General features: G+C 41.0%; 1 protein-coding gene and 1 long non-coding RNA gene across 2 annotated transcripts in view; one reads left to right on the plus strand and one right to left on the minus strand.

Annotated features, from left to right (window-relative positions):
• Positions 1-870: 870 nt before the first annotated feature.
• LOC117462166 (major facilitator superfamily domain-containing protein 8-like) overlaps positions 871-13,720 on the plus strand; it is a 14,341-nt gene continuing 1,491 nt past the window's right edge. The window contains exons 1-6 of the mRNA XM_034104253.1: positions 871-946; positions 1,126-1,311; positions 8,268-8,330; positions 8,566-8,685; positions 8,867-8,946; positions 13,515-13,715. Coding sequence (XP_033960144.1) covers positions 871-946; positions 1,126-1,311; positions 8,268-8,330; positions 8,566-8,685; positions 8,867-8,946; positions 13,515-13,715 — 726 coding nt within the window. The remainder of the gene's footprint in view (positions 947-1,125; positions 1,312-8,267; positions 8,331-8,565; positions 8,686-8,866; positions 8,947-13,514; positions 13,716-13,720) is intronic.
• On the minus strand, positions 5,486-7,619 carry LOC139435579 (uncharacterized). Its single transcript, XR_011644810.1, has 6 exons — positions 7,460-7,619; positions 7,015-7,070; positions 6,841-6,914; positions 6,242-6,311; positions 6,015-6,113; positions 5,486-5,578 (listed from the first exon to the last, which is right to left on the minus strand). It is a non-coding gene; the product is annotated as an uncharacterized lncRNA (long non-coding RNA).

Raw genomic sequence — 13,720 nt, forward strand, 5'->3', positions numbered from 1 at the left:
CAGGTTTGCAGACTGTTCCAATTTAGTGGAGCTGCACATCTAAAAGCTTTCTTCCCTAAGGCAGTCCTAGCACTTGGCACATTTAATAAAACCACATCATGAGATCTCAGGCAATACGTACTTTCAATTCGTCGAGAGATCAGAGAGCAGATATAAAAAGGTAGTTTACCCAACATGGCTTTATAAATGAACATGTACCAGAGACTGAGCCTCCGTACAGTTAGTGAAGGCAGACCTGCCTTGGCATACAGGGTGCAGTGATGAGTAAGTGCTTTACAGTTAGTAACACATCTCAGAGCGCTGTGATACGCAGCATCTAACTTGACCAGGCAATGGGCAGGTGCATTCATATACATCAGATCACCATAGTCCAGCACAGGTAAAAAGGTCACAGTGACTAGCCTTTCCCGGTGCCAAGCATCGGGTGCTTTTGATGAAACCGGAGAAAACACGATTAAATATTGATGAAGCTCAGTGCACTTTACCCCACCTGGTAACTGGAGACATTGCCCTGACCGTGAGGCTGACAGCGTGGCGCTGCTCCTCCGACGGGCCTCAAACAGAATTCCATTTTTAACAAAAAGCCTAATGGGAACATCTCAAACTGGACCGTGTTTTTTTCATCGCAGATATTTTATATATTCAGTTTTCACATCTCGCCCCTGCTGAGCCTCGTGTGATGACGGTTTTCAAAGAAGTTCTGAAATGACTTCGCACAATGGCGGGACAAATTCCTTGCAGTTTCCGCGGTCTGTGTTGTAATTGGACTCACAGTGTGTCCTGTTATCTGATTATGCCTCTGAACAACATCTCTGAACAACATGCGCAGCGAGAGGTCTGTGTATAAAAAAGAGGCAGAAAAAAGTCGCTATGGATAATCAGCAGAAGAGGAATCTAACTTTTCTCACCATCGGACTGATATTTATGCTGAGCGGCATCGAGTACGGTAGGTGGAATCTGACAGCTTTATGGATTTGACGACGTGAGATAAAAAACTCATTAGATTAGAATCCGCCTAGAATTTTGTCTGATATTTAATAGAAAGATATGTTTTTGTGGGTAAACAAAGCTTGTTGTTTACACATCTTCCCTCTGTTTCCTCCTCCATCCTTCTGTGGTGGTCAGCCGTCATTCTGCCGACAATATGGAGGTATCTGCAGATTCTGGAGGCCCCCCCCTACTTCCTGGGCCTGGGTCTGTCTGCCTTCAGTCTGAGCGGCCTGCTCACCGGCCCGCTTTTCGGATTGTGGTCGGACCGCAGCAAGACTACAAAGACCATCATCCTCTTCTCAAATCTATTTGAGATCGTCGGTGAGCAATACAACACGAGACAAATCACATGATGACAGAGTCAGAACCTATGGTCAGAATTTAGGAGCTATTGGCATGATTTTAATGGTGTAAAGTAACTAAGTACATTTACTCAAGTACTGTACTAAAGTACAATTTTAAGGCACAGGTATTTCCATTTCCTGCTACTTTGTACTTCTACTCCAGAGGCGAATACTGCACTTTTTACTCCATTACTTTTATCTGACAGCTTTAGTTACTTTGAATATTATTAAAGGTCCCATGTCATGGCCATTTCTACTGATCATAACTCCATTGTTGAGGTCTACTAGAATAGATTTACGTTGTTCAATGTTCCAAAATCACATTGGTTTTCTCATACAGCATCTCTGTATATCTGCATGTATGTGTATTCACTCTCTGTCCTAAACGCCTTGTTGGAGCTCCTGCGTGGGTGCCATGCTCGCTGCTCCGCCCTGTGGGGTTTGAGGAGCGGACAGTGTGAGGTGGATTACTGGTGTCGTTTCCTGGTTAAACACAGCGGGAAATCCACCTCACACTGTCCGCTCCGGGGGCCTCGCGGGGCCTGAGCTGCTCAGGAGTCCGCCCTGGCAGAGGGTGTGCCTATTGTTCTATAGCTGTGTGCCAATTGGTCCAGACTTAGTGACATCAATAGGCCCCGGAAGAAAAAAATGGAAAAAGACAAATCTGCAACGAGGCGTTCTGGGGCAGCATAGACACGTATTTTCTGTGTTAGAGTTTTACTCGCTACAGGGTGTACTTTGAGGGTTTGTGACTTTGCAGACCGTTTACATGCATAACAACCTTCATAACACACAAGGGGACGGGTACTAACCGTAAAAACACATGATGGGACCTTTAATTATAATAAGAGCTATTAAACAACTAATAAACTATGATGTATAATTTATTATAGATTTAAAGTAGCTCCACCTAAACTTTATTTACAGTAAAATAACCGAATGAAATGTTTTTTAGTTATTTTAGCCTTTTATGAAGTATACATTAAGGCTATATGGGTTTGTTTAGATTATTTGGGAATACCTTGTTGCTTGTTTTTATGTCGTCACTATTTTTGTAATGTTCTCTTTCTTAGTGATTTGTCAATAATTCACCTATTAAATCTTTTATACCATACTATACATTTATGCAAATAACAAATGCCTATGAAAAAAAGGGAAGTAAATGGCTCAACTTTATTAGCTGAAACATTAATTATATTAAAACACATTAATTGTTCAATGATTATACTCAGTGTTCAAATATATGATTCTGAAATGGGCCATTCTATACAATGAGTGCCTTAACTTGTTTGTTTTTTAAGTATAAAAGTATAGTTTGATTCTAATAATACTTGTATTGGAGTACTTTCTACATCAAAGCGTCTTTGAGTTTCATGAAAAGCGCTATAAAAGTCCCATGTATTATTATTAGGGCTGTCAAACGATTCAAATTTTTAATCAGATTAATCACAGCTTAAAAATTAATTAATCATGATTAATCACCATTCGAACTATGTCCAAAATATGCCATTTATTTATGTATATTGTTGTGGAAATGGAAAGATAAATGAAAGAAGGCGGATATATCCATTTAACATACAGTATCTATGTTTATTATAACATTTTTCTGTGTGTCAAAATGAAAGACAGCCCACACACACCTATCAATCATCAAACCGTGGGGTCTTAATTCATTACGTGTTGATTTCTATCAACGGGGGAGTACTTCAGGAAAGTCGACGGGGGGAGGGGGGGCTAGTGGAGTACTTCAGGAAAGTCGAGGGGGGGGGGGGGGCTAGTGGAGTACTTCGTGACCACAGAGTGTGAACGTTGTGATCAGCTGTTTTAGCGCAGTTCTCCAGTGAAGGGGGGGAGTCTCTCTCCGCAGTCGGTGGGCTAGTTTTGGCACAAGTCCGTTGTACAGACCGACGTTAACAGCAGCCCTGTCTGTGCACACGGAGACCGAGGCTGCAGTCGGATAGTTTAAAAATCAGCTCCTAAGTTCTAACCCTATCGTCTATTCCTTGACCTCTGAGTGAAACGTCACGGGGTTAAGGGATAGTGGATAGGAGAATTCAAAAGGACTTAGGAGAAGAGACTGCGGTACTTTAGAGAATCCGAATGCACTTTCACTATCCGACGTGTTTATGATGCGCCAGCGGACGTCATTGTGTGCGTCTGCTGCTGTGGGGAAACTATGGAAACCACAATTTTCTATACAGCGGACTACAACATGGATGTTTAATAAGAACGAGGGAATACTGTGAACTCATCTAGAGACTCTCCACCGTGCTCTGATGCTGCTGCTTTGCTTTATGAACGTGGACAACAGAGAAACATATTCTTCAGGACCAAAGTTGGAATTGAAATAAAAAAGGAAAGTGAAACTTATGCTCGTCACCCTCTCCCTCCGGTCCACATTAATACAAATGATCCCAATACGTATGATTGTATGAACTAAAGATCTTAAAATCAATACAGATGTATTTATTATAAACGTTAGTCCTTAACATCTATCACTGTGTATATCACCATTCAAACATCTTTTAAAAGTAGAACAAACCACACAGCTCAGTAAAGACTGAAATGTTGACTTTATTTGATAATTTCAGTGAAAACTAACATTCATATTTCTCTTTTTGAATATAATACTGATGAACGTTCAAAACAAAGCACTTTGGCAATTTACCACCTATGTTTTAAAAAGCTTAATAAGCACCGTAACTTTCATGATATCATTTCTCGGTCATAATCGGTTGTTTCCGTGAACGGCTGACTGTTGAGTGACAGCAAATGCTGCAGCTGCAAGGCATTGTGGGGCAGCATTTTCGCTTCTCCTGTCGGTTAGGGAGGTCCAGTGGTTCCTAAGCTAAAGGAGGTTATAAAGGAAGTTTGAAACCTCCTTTCCTTTCATTCTCATCATTCTAGAGAATTCGAACGGCACTTATCATGGCTGCCACTGAAGGACTTCCGGGTCATTTCACTCCTTTAGGAAGGTTCCTAAGCTAAATGGACTATTCGACTTCAGCCCGACTCTGGCGTCCGGTGATCTAACCGCCTTCTGGAAAAGCTTCACAAGTACGTCGGTACGCAAATGCGCTTTGTGACACAAGTGACGGTACGCATTTCAGAGTACATAACCTGCGTACCAGAGCTATTTAATAGAAGAGTTACGACACCGGAAGTCCAAAAACGGTTATCGTCACGTGGTTCATGTAGACGAGGGATCGTTCCCCGGAAGTTCATGGCGGGCAATGTGAATGCATTGATAACAGGAGATAGAACTACGATTTTTGGTAATTATTAGTGAATAAAGTTTTTGATTTGCAATATTTATACAACAAATCAATATGTGTATGTATTTACATCAATATGTTTTAAAAAATAAAATAGAATTTGCTAATATTAAGTGATAATATTAGGATTAGTGGGAACAACTAGTTTACATGTGGCTAACAGTGCCTTGGTTAAAGAGCCTGTTGCTGTTTATTTATAGCTTTGAATTCTTTAAAACCAATATTATCTTCTTAAACTTGTATGGTATTCAGGAGCATCACTTTCTAATGTTTGATACATTTAGAGGGAGGGGATCTAAAGTAATACTTTAAAATTCAGATTGGATTCATTTCTACCATTTTCTTAAATTCATGGTAGTTTCAGTAATCCCCTGGTAATTGAGGACACAAGTTATCTAAATGACTAATGTCATCTTTATGGCTTTCAGAAAGGACAGGAGACCGACAGGTGACTATCAAAGGACTAGCAGCAGCAGCAGCAGCATGATGATGATAAATGTGTTGTTTTAGGAACATCCATTGTAAATACATGGAGTTCAATAAACATTGAATAGCATATCATGCAGTTTGTCGGTGCTTTTTCCTCCGTGTTGTCCTGGTTTGCTGTGCTGCCTCCTCGTCGCCACCATGGTTTGCTGTGCTGCCTGGGGATGCTCCAATCGCTCAGAGAAAGGAGTATGAATGTACGGCTTCCCCACTGACACAGAGCGGAGGAAAAAATGGCTGGCTCAAGTCAGCAGGAGCAATTTCACGACCAACAGCAACACAATATGTGATGTAATTATATACAAACACTGCATTTGCACTTTTTCACAAAACGAAAACCACACCATTGGGAAAGCTTAATGTTTTGTTTAATACAAAAAAACAGGGAAAGGCTTGAAAAACACAGAGTTGAGACTCAGGGTGCAGGGTGAGGGTCTCAGTGCAGGTATTCAGGCTCCATTGAATCCCCCTCTGGTTCTTGTGCTGAAAGAGGGAGTAACAGACAGGAGAAAGGGTTATACACACAGCACACCTATTGGATGGGAAATGCCTTGGGGAGATAAGGTGTGGTCTCTGTTCCCAACTGAAGTTATGGAACTTTATTATTTGTGAGTTTAACAAAGTATGACAAATGGCATCAGTAACAGATGTGATATGAATTTCTATAAAGTTGTCTCACATTCTTAGTCATGTTTTATATACAGTATATAATGAGTATAACATGTCCAGTAAGTATAAAGTGTTTCCTAATACTGTGTATTCAACCACTATGGAATATGTATGTGAGCAGACAAAACTGAGTTGTTCTGTGTGTGAAGTAACCTCAAGTCACTCCGCGTCCGCAGGCACATTTTGATGCAGACCAGTTTGTCAAGACAAAAAAGGGCAAGACTAGGCTGAGAGCAGAGGCTATACCCACCATCTCCGTGCATCGCCCTGTGGTCAAAAAGAGAAGGGTCCCTGCACCACGATTCACCCCGGGACCTGTATCTACAAAGCCCATCGCTCATGATCACAGCTATAGTGTGAAAGGTGACACAGGTATAATAAGTATGAACTCTTAGTAACAAAAGTAATATTTGTTATTTTTAAGTGGTATAATATTTAAAATGTTCGAAAATGTACAGTGCCATGTCTTCTACTTACATTAGTCTCAAAGATTGAGGGAAGAAGGGATGAGGAGACACAAATCATTAGAAGATTCATACGGCTGAGGCTGAGAATTGAGGCCAAACAAATCAGAAATGACAGAAAAAAAATCAAATTAAAAGATGGCCATTTTGGAAGCAAGAGCCAATCCAAAAAGGTGAAAAGGAACAACAGCAGCCAAGCTACCACATCCAGCAACCCCCAAACAGATCCACAGCTGCAATCATTTCCATTAGCCGTTGCAATGGAAATATTTGGACTAAACATTGCTCTTCCACCTGCCAGCACCCAGCTAACATCACTGCCCCTCCACCCGTAACATCACTGCCCTCCACCTGCCAGCACCCAGCTAACATCACTGCCCTCCACCTGCCAGCACCCAGCCAGAGGAGCGCAAACAACAAAAACAAGCAAGGTGTCCCGTCATGTACCTGGAAGTTTGGGTTGGCAAAATGGAGTAAGAGAGGGACTTGAAAAACCTTGGTGGCTCTCTACTCATGTTACAGTTGTCTTGGTTACAGTTCTCAAGTTTTTTTTTTTTTAAATATGAAATAAAAAAATTGAAGTGAAATCAACCTCTTCTCTGGAGAACACACCTTGATTTCTCTGTCTTGTGAGTTTGCAGTCTTGCAGTTTTGCTCCTCCACCTGTAACATCACTGCCCCTCCACCTGCCATACAGTAGGTTACTAACAAGATTACTTATATAATACAGTGATAGAATACATGTTTAGTTTGCTTACTTATATAACACAGTAGTATTAAACGTACCTTGTGTTTTCACTCTCACTTAAGTCCCTCTCCCTTTGCCATCAATCCAGAATCAGCTGCAACATTATACAGACAGGTAATAATCAACAGAATCACAAGGACACAATATGGCTCTGCTAAAAACACTCGCTCTTAAACGCACCAAAGTTATATTTATCTAATATTTAACTCCCTCCACCCCCGCATACAATCCCGTTTAGAAGTCCCTCTTCTCTAATTCAACATGTTGGACGAAATGACATTAAGAGAACGGAATTTACAATTGAAAGGCTGTTCAACGTGTGTTGCTAACTTGCTTCGGTATGCTAGCTTAATCTGTTATCTGTAAACGTTCCCTAATTCTACTAATTTAGGGATAATCCACTGACATCCTTTAATACACATGTTCATTAGAATCAGATGTACTGATAATATCCGCAATATAAATCTTTAAACTTCTTCTTACCTTTAAAAGTCCGTCAAGAACGGTCTATTATGCTGCAACTCCACAGCTCTGCCAGCCTTGGCGCTAACTTCCGGGGAACGATTGAGAGGCTCCACGATCCGCCATTGCTGTAAAAAAGTGGTCCATTGGAGTGAACGGAGATGTCGTAACTCTTCTATTAAATGGCTCTGCTGCGTACCAGTTATCTGCATCCCTGTACTACAGCAAAAGTATTCTGCGTCGGGACTTCCTGCAACAACACCACGCCGTTATCAAAGATGTTCTATTGAGAAGACGATCACTACGTGACAAAAGTTTTCAAAACCGTGGCTACTGAAATCAATCTGACTAACTGCTGTCTGTGCAATTTACTCCGCGCGAGTTGGCAGACTTTATTTTGCTTACTTTAACATCATTTTTCATGGTGGGGCTAAGCCATTTCTTGGTATGGGTGTCGCCTACCCCAGCCAATGCCATACCCTGGCGCTGCCACTGGTGGCACGTATGGGGCGGGCCATTCTGCACATGCGTTAAATGCGTTAAATATTTTAACGCAATTAATTCATAAAATTAATTACCGCCGTTAACGCGATAATTTTGACAGCACTAATTATTATTATTATTATTATTGTGGTATTTCTAAAAACGAAAAATAGAGTACTTCGTCCGACTCTGCTTTTTACAAAAAACTATCAGCGGATCAAAAGGTAATTTGGCTTCATAACCTGGGTAAAAAACACCATTGCTATCTGTCCAATAGTGGTGGAGTATTTTCAAAATGTCTTCACTCTGAATTTGCATTACTCAGCCTGATGATTTTTCTCCTCAGGTAACTTCATGTATTTTCTTGGATACTCAAAATGGCTGTTGTTAGGCAGTCGGCTTGTAGCAGGTGACACACACACACACACACACACACACACACACACACACACACACACACACACACACACACACACACACACACACACACACACACACACACACACACACACACACACACACACACACACACACACACACACACACACACACACACACACACACACACATGAAAGAAAACTGAAAGCATGTACAGTATCCATGGTATCAGCGTGTGGAGGTGTAACATGAGGCCTCCCTCTCAGGTGTTGGTGCGGGAGCGGGCTCCTCCATCTTCAGTTTCCTGACTCGGAGCACGCGACCGGACGAGCGCGCCGGCATCTTCGCCGCCATCATGGCATGCCGACAAGCCGGCCTGCTTGTGGGTCAGTTTAATTTCACCCCCCTCTGTCTTCTGAGAGATATCAGTCTCTGGGGAGGATGTGATATATTCTTTGATGTTCACTTTCAACTCTGAGAAGGAGACTTTCAATATAAATCACTAAGGTGGTGGACCCTGTCTCCACACATCCTCTGTTTCTAAAGTTTCTCCCCCTGTCTCTCCAGGGCCGGCGTTCAACCTGTTCCTGCGGCTGTGTGATTTCAAACTGGGGCCCTTCGTTGTGAACAAATACACATCTCCTGGGGTAACAGCATCCTGATAATTAGGAATCTAATGGCGCATTTTCACTGCAGCGCGTAGCAAGGTTTAAGCGTGCCGTGCCAAACCCGGCCCGTTTATTTTCCATTAGGGGTAGTTCCGGCTCAGGGCTACTTTTTCACCTTTTTTCTGGCCCTCCAAAATCGAGGTTCTTACCGGGCCAAGACCAGGCTGAATATGCTAAACTAGTGACGTAAACACTCTGCTGAATGGTCAGAGAGAATCGCTGGCAAGGGGGCTACAACTACAACAAAATGAACATATATTTTACCGTGATTTAATTGTAATACACGTTTCACAATAGGGGTGCAACAACTATTCGACTTAATCGATTAAAATCGATGACCAAATTAGTTGCCAACTAATTCAGTCGTCGATTCGTTGGTGACGTCATCACGTGTGTTTTACGCGCCGTTAAGCTCCAACGTTATCGGTACTGTTAGGAGATTTGGTGGACAACTCGTCCGCTTTCTTAAATCTCCTCGCGTCCCTAAACATGCTGATTATTCTTACAGGAAGGAATTCACTGCTGCCAAGTAACCGTTAAACAATAATCCACTTTAATGGTAATAAAACAATGCATTACAATCAATACAGTACAAATTAAATACAGTTTATCTGTGGGATCCCACATTTACCTGATACTCACGTGAGCCAGCGAGAGGAGAGAGAGAGGGCACACAGCGGGGTTCCTGTCTAAATACTTCGCTGACCAGAGGAGGAGTTATCTGCGCCTCCCTTCCAGACCAGTGATTGGCTGCCCAAATTATTATCAACACCTCACATCTTAAATTCCCCAATCCCAGTGGCTTAGCTTCATTATCACAGGGATCTGAGATGACTGTATGTTAACTCCTGACCTTCCCCCTCTTCCTTTGTCCTCAAAAAACCAAATGTTCACAGGCCCCAAAAACAGTTCACAGTTTTCTACCCAAATCATTTTCCCTTTTTAAGCATCTTGATAGTTTACTAACATGAATACATACAAATATTTCCTCACAGTACTGGAGACATTTAAAAAATACATGTCATATCTATTATTGCTACATAAACATTATATTGCAGTCTTAGTGTTGCCAACTCGTTTCTAATATGCAAAAAGACAAACAAATGCATCTATGATGTATTTTCGATCTTTCCAATCCAGACGAGATCTCTCTCTCCCGTCTGTGTGCGAGGGGGCGGGGCAGTTTACACACACGCGGCTGCTACATGCAGCAACACACGGCGGGGATGGCGGAGAGAAGCGCTCCAAGGTGTGGTTAAATGTTACCCGTCTTGAGGTGGACAATGCTCATTGCCAATAGTGCAATCAGAGTTTAGCATGTAAGGGCGGTAACACGAGCAATTTGTCTAAAGATTTAGCAAAAGTGCCCCACATCCAGACGGAGAAATGCACCGGGTTCCACTGTCTTTCTAGTAGCTCTGTAGCCCCATCCACGAGTAACTTTTCCACGTCAGCAACACACGGAGTTAACTCAATTATACAAACAAGGGTTAATGATTAGAGGTAACTGAGTTATTTATTTTGTTAAAGTTTCAGCTATTCTGTTTACAGTTCTGTTATCACATTATTTAATACCATTGTTGTTTCTTTTGATGTGAAATATTATTTATTTAATTTAAATAAAAAGCAATGTTAATTTTGTTCACAATTTGTTCACAATTTGTTAATTGATAATATATGTATTTTTGAATCAAGTATTCATCTTTATTGTTTTCATTGTTAGTTTCCACATGCCTAAAACAACCTCAAGCTACATCTAAAAGTTGATGGCTAAATAAGAGCGTTTGAGAAATTGTGCAAGGCATAATAGTCCGAATAGTCGATTAATCGTTTAATTAATCGATAGATTAATCGATTATCAAATTAGTCGTTTGTTGCAGCCCTATCTCACAATGATGCCGAAGTAACAACATACTGATAATACCGGTTAGTAAAAACCATGAATTAATGCTCTGACAAGTCTGCAGACAGACGGCAGGCAAAAAACCTTTTAAAATGTGTGTTTTGTGGCTAAGCTAACGCAGTATATGCTCCGACCGTCCACACTCACAACAACGGCCTATACAGACATAAATAAACCAGTGACTGTATTCACCATGACACAGACAGTCTGTGGTTTGTACTTGTTTAACTTTTGTCTAGTTTCTGAACAGATATGAGGAGCTGTGAGCTCTGAGGGCTAACAGCTAACGGCTGATGTTGGTTTTGTGGTTCGCATTGAAGATGACGTCACGGCTCCGCCTAAACTGCGTTACTATAGTTACTGCTCCAGCTACTAAACTGTAATGGAAACGCAGCATAAAGTGAGCTTGGCCTACCAAGACCTAACTATACCGTACTAAGACGTGCGAGGCCCTGCAGTGGAAATGCGCCATAAGGTTCTCCGAAAGCCTCATGAATACAGAAACAACAGACATAGACCTCTGCATTCTGCCCTCCTACTGTCTCACATGTATTGTATCTTCTTTCTTTGTTCTGCTCTGAGTAAGAAGAATACAAAACTCCCGCAGCGATACTCAGCCCCATAACAACTGGCATCAATCTATTTCCATCTCAGGAGCCTTTGAATAAAACACCTGTAGGACGGATGAGGCTTAAATGAGATAAAACAAAGCTACTTCGACTACTTCCATTTTCCCACATAATTTGACACAGCACGACACATCTCTTCATTGCACTGTGCCAGGGTTGCTTTATATTTTGAATTCTCTCCTCCACATGTCAAATACTTTAGCTTTCCTCATAGTGTTTTAGGATTTTGATGTTGTAAAAAGCAGCGGAGTAGCAAGGTTGGGGGCAGGGGGCTTCTGGATCTCCTGCTTAAAATGATCTCTCAAAAGTAGGCCTAATGAAGTTTTTACGTTTTTAATATACCCTACACTTTGTGTTATTTCCCTCTTGGATTTTCAGGTGTATCCTACAATAGTTACTTAGACAATTTCCCCTCTTTACGACATGTTCAGTAATGCCCCAAAGTCCCAAAAATGTACGATCATTTGACTTTATGGTGCCATATCAACCCAGTCTCACGGCATTTCGTGTTATAGTCATGAAATGTATTTAATCTATTGATTCGTGTTCACCAACACGATTTTCGCATTTTTTTCGTGTCACACAGAAGGATTTTAAAAGCAATGTATTTCTATTGGTAGTGTGTTTCGTGCCTGCACCACGTCTTTTTGTCCAGTCGGGTCTTGGAAGACTGGAAGCTGTGTGGTTCATAAAAACATTTTCTTACTCAATATCTTACCCTAAGCCTAACCCTAACCCTTTTATTTTAAATAGTATAATGTCAGAGTTTTTTTGCCATCCTCGAGGAAAAAAAATGGGGCTCAGAGCCTCAGAATACTGAAATCTGTATTTTTTTAAATCTCTTTTTCCTTCTAATTTGTTATTATTTACATTGCTTTTAAAATCTTTCTTTGTGACATGAAAAAAATGGGGAAATCGTGAACACGAATCAATAGATTCATTTTGTGACTCTAACACGAACTGCCGTGAGACTGTGTTGGCCATATACACCAGTCATTTGTTTTGGTCTGCATTGTCTCAATTGAATTCCTTTATCAACAGCAAAATATGCTACCTGCGTCAGATTTTACGTATATCTCTTTTCACGACCTAGCCAATCTCAGTTGGAGAGTTAGCACAACACATTATTTATTAGCCTGAGCCTATTCACTTAAATATTATATGAAATTAAAACTCTATGCCTGAAATCAGTCGCAGTACTTGAGATCTTTAAGCACTGTAGCTAACCCAGCTAGCATTACAATTTTTTATTTGAGGCGGGACATTTTTTATTATTTAATGCGTTTTTCCCAAAATCTCACATTAACACCTATGTGCTCCTGAGGTTGAACTATTTTAAAAGGAATTTCCATAAAAGAAACATTGAAGCATCCGGTACGATCGTTTAACATTTCCATTGTTGTTCCCCTCTGTCTCGGACTAAACTTTCAAATAATAGAACAACATATTTATTACTGGGGGAATATCTTCATCTATTGGTGCACCCTAACATTGCCATGGGTGGGTTGTTATCTTCCGTGTGACATGTTTTATTCTGTCCTGTAATTTAGTTAGCAAGCTTTAACTTGTCAGCTAGTTATAGTCCATGAGCTAACTAGCTTCTATGAGCTAACTAGCTTCTATGAGCTAACAAGGTTATGGACTATTGACGCGTTTCATCACAAGTAGTGCTAGTTACTAGGATATATTTTCAGAACAGGAATCAAAACATTGGATGAAATCTCATAATGAGAAATAGGGTTTTTGTCCTTGACAATAGTAACATCAGACATTGTTGGCCTCATTTTAAGTGGCTGGTATGGAAAAGGAGAATGAAGTCATCTTTTTCTCCTTTGTAAATATGTTTTTTTCTAAACTGATTTACAGATTCTTAGGTATTTAATTAAGATACACATATGTTTTATCATTCTAAGGACCTTAACCTTAGTGTTTACAATGTCTTGCATTGTTTTTAGCATATGGGGTTAAAGCAATGATATAAGAACATTCTTGTTTCCCCCCTTGTTTGCTCTCAGATCTTCATGTGCTTGTTGTGGGTGCTGCTTCAGTTTGTGGTCCTGGCTATGTACTGGGATGTACCACCCCTCAGCTCAGAGGGGGATGCAGTGATGCTGGAGATAAAACGAGAGGAGAGTGATGAGGAGGAGGTGCCGCTAATGGGCTCCGACGATGAGCCGGTCCACACCTACAGAGCTGTCAACTCCGACCAATCTGATGCCTC

This window comes from Pseudochaenichthys georgianus, chromosome 17 (assembly GCF_902827115.2).
Source record: "Pseudochaenichthys georgianus chromosome 17, fPseGeo1.2, whole genome shotgun sequence".
NCBI lineage: Eukaryota > Metazoa > Chordata > Actinopteri > Perciformes > Channichthyidae > Pseudochaenichthys > Pseudochaenichthys georgianus.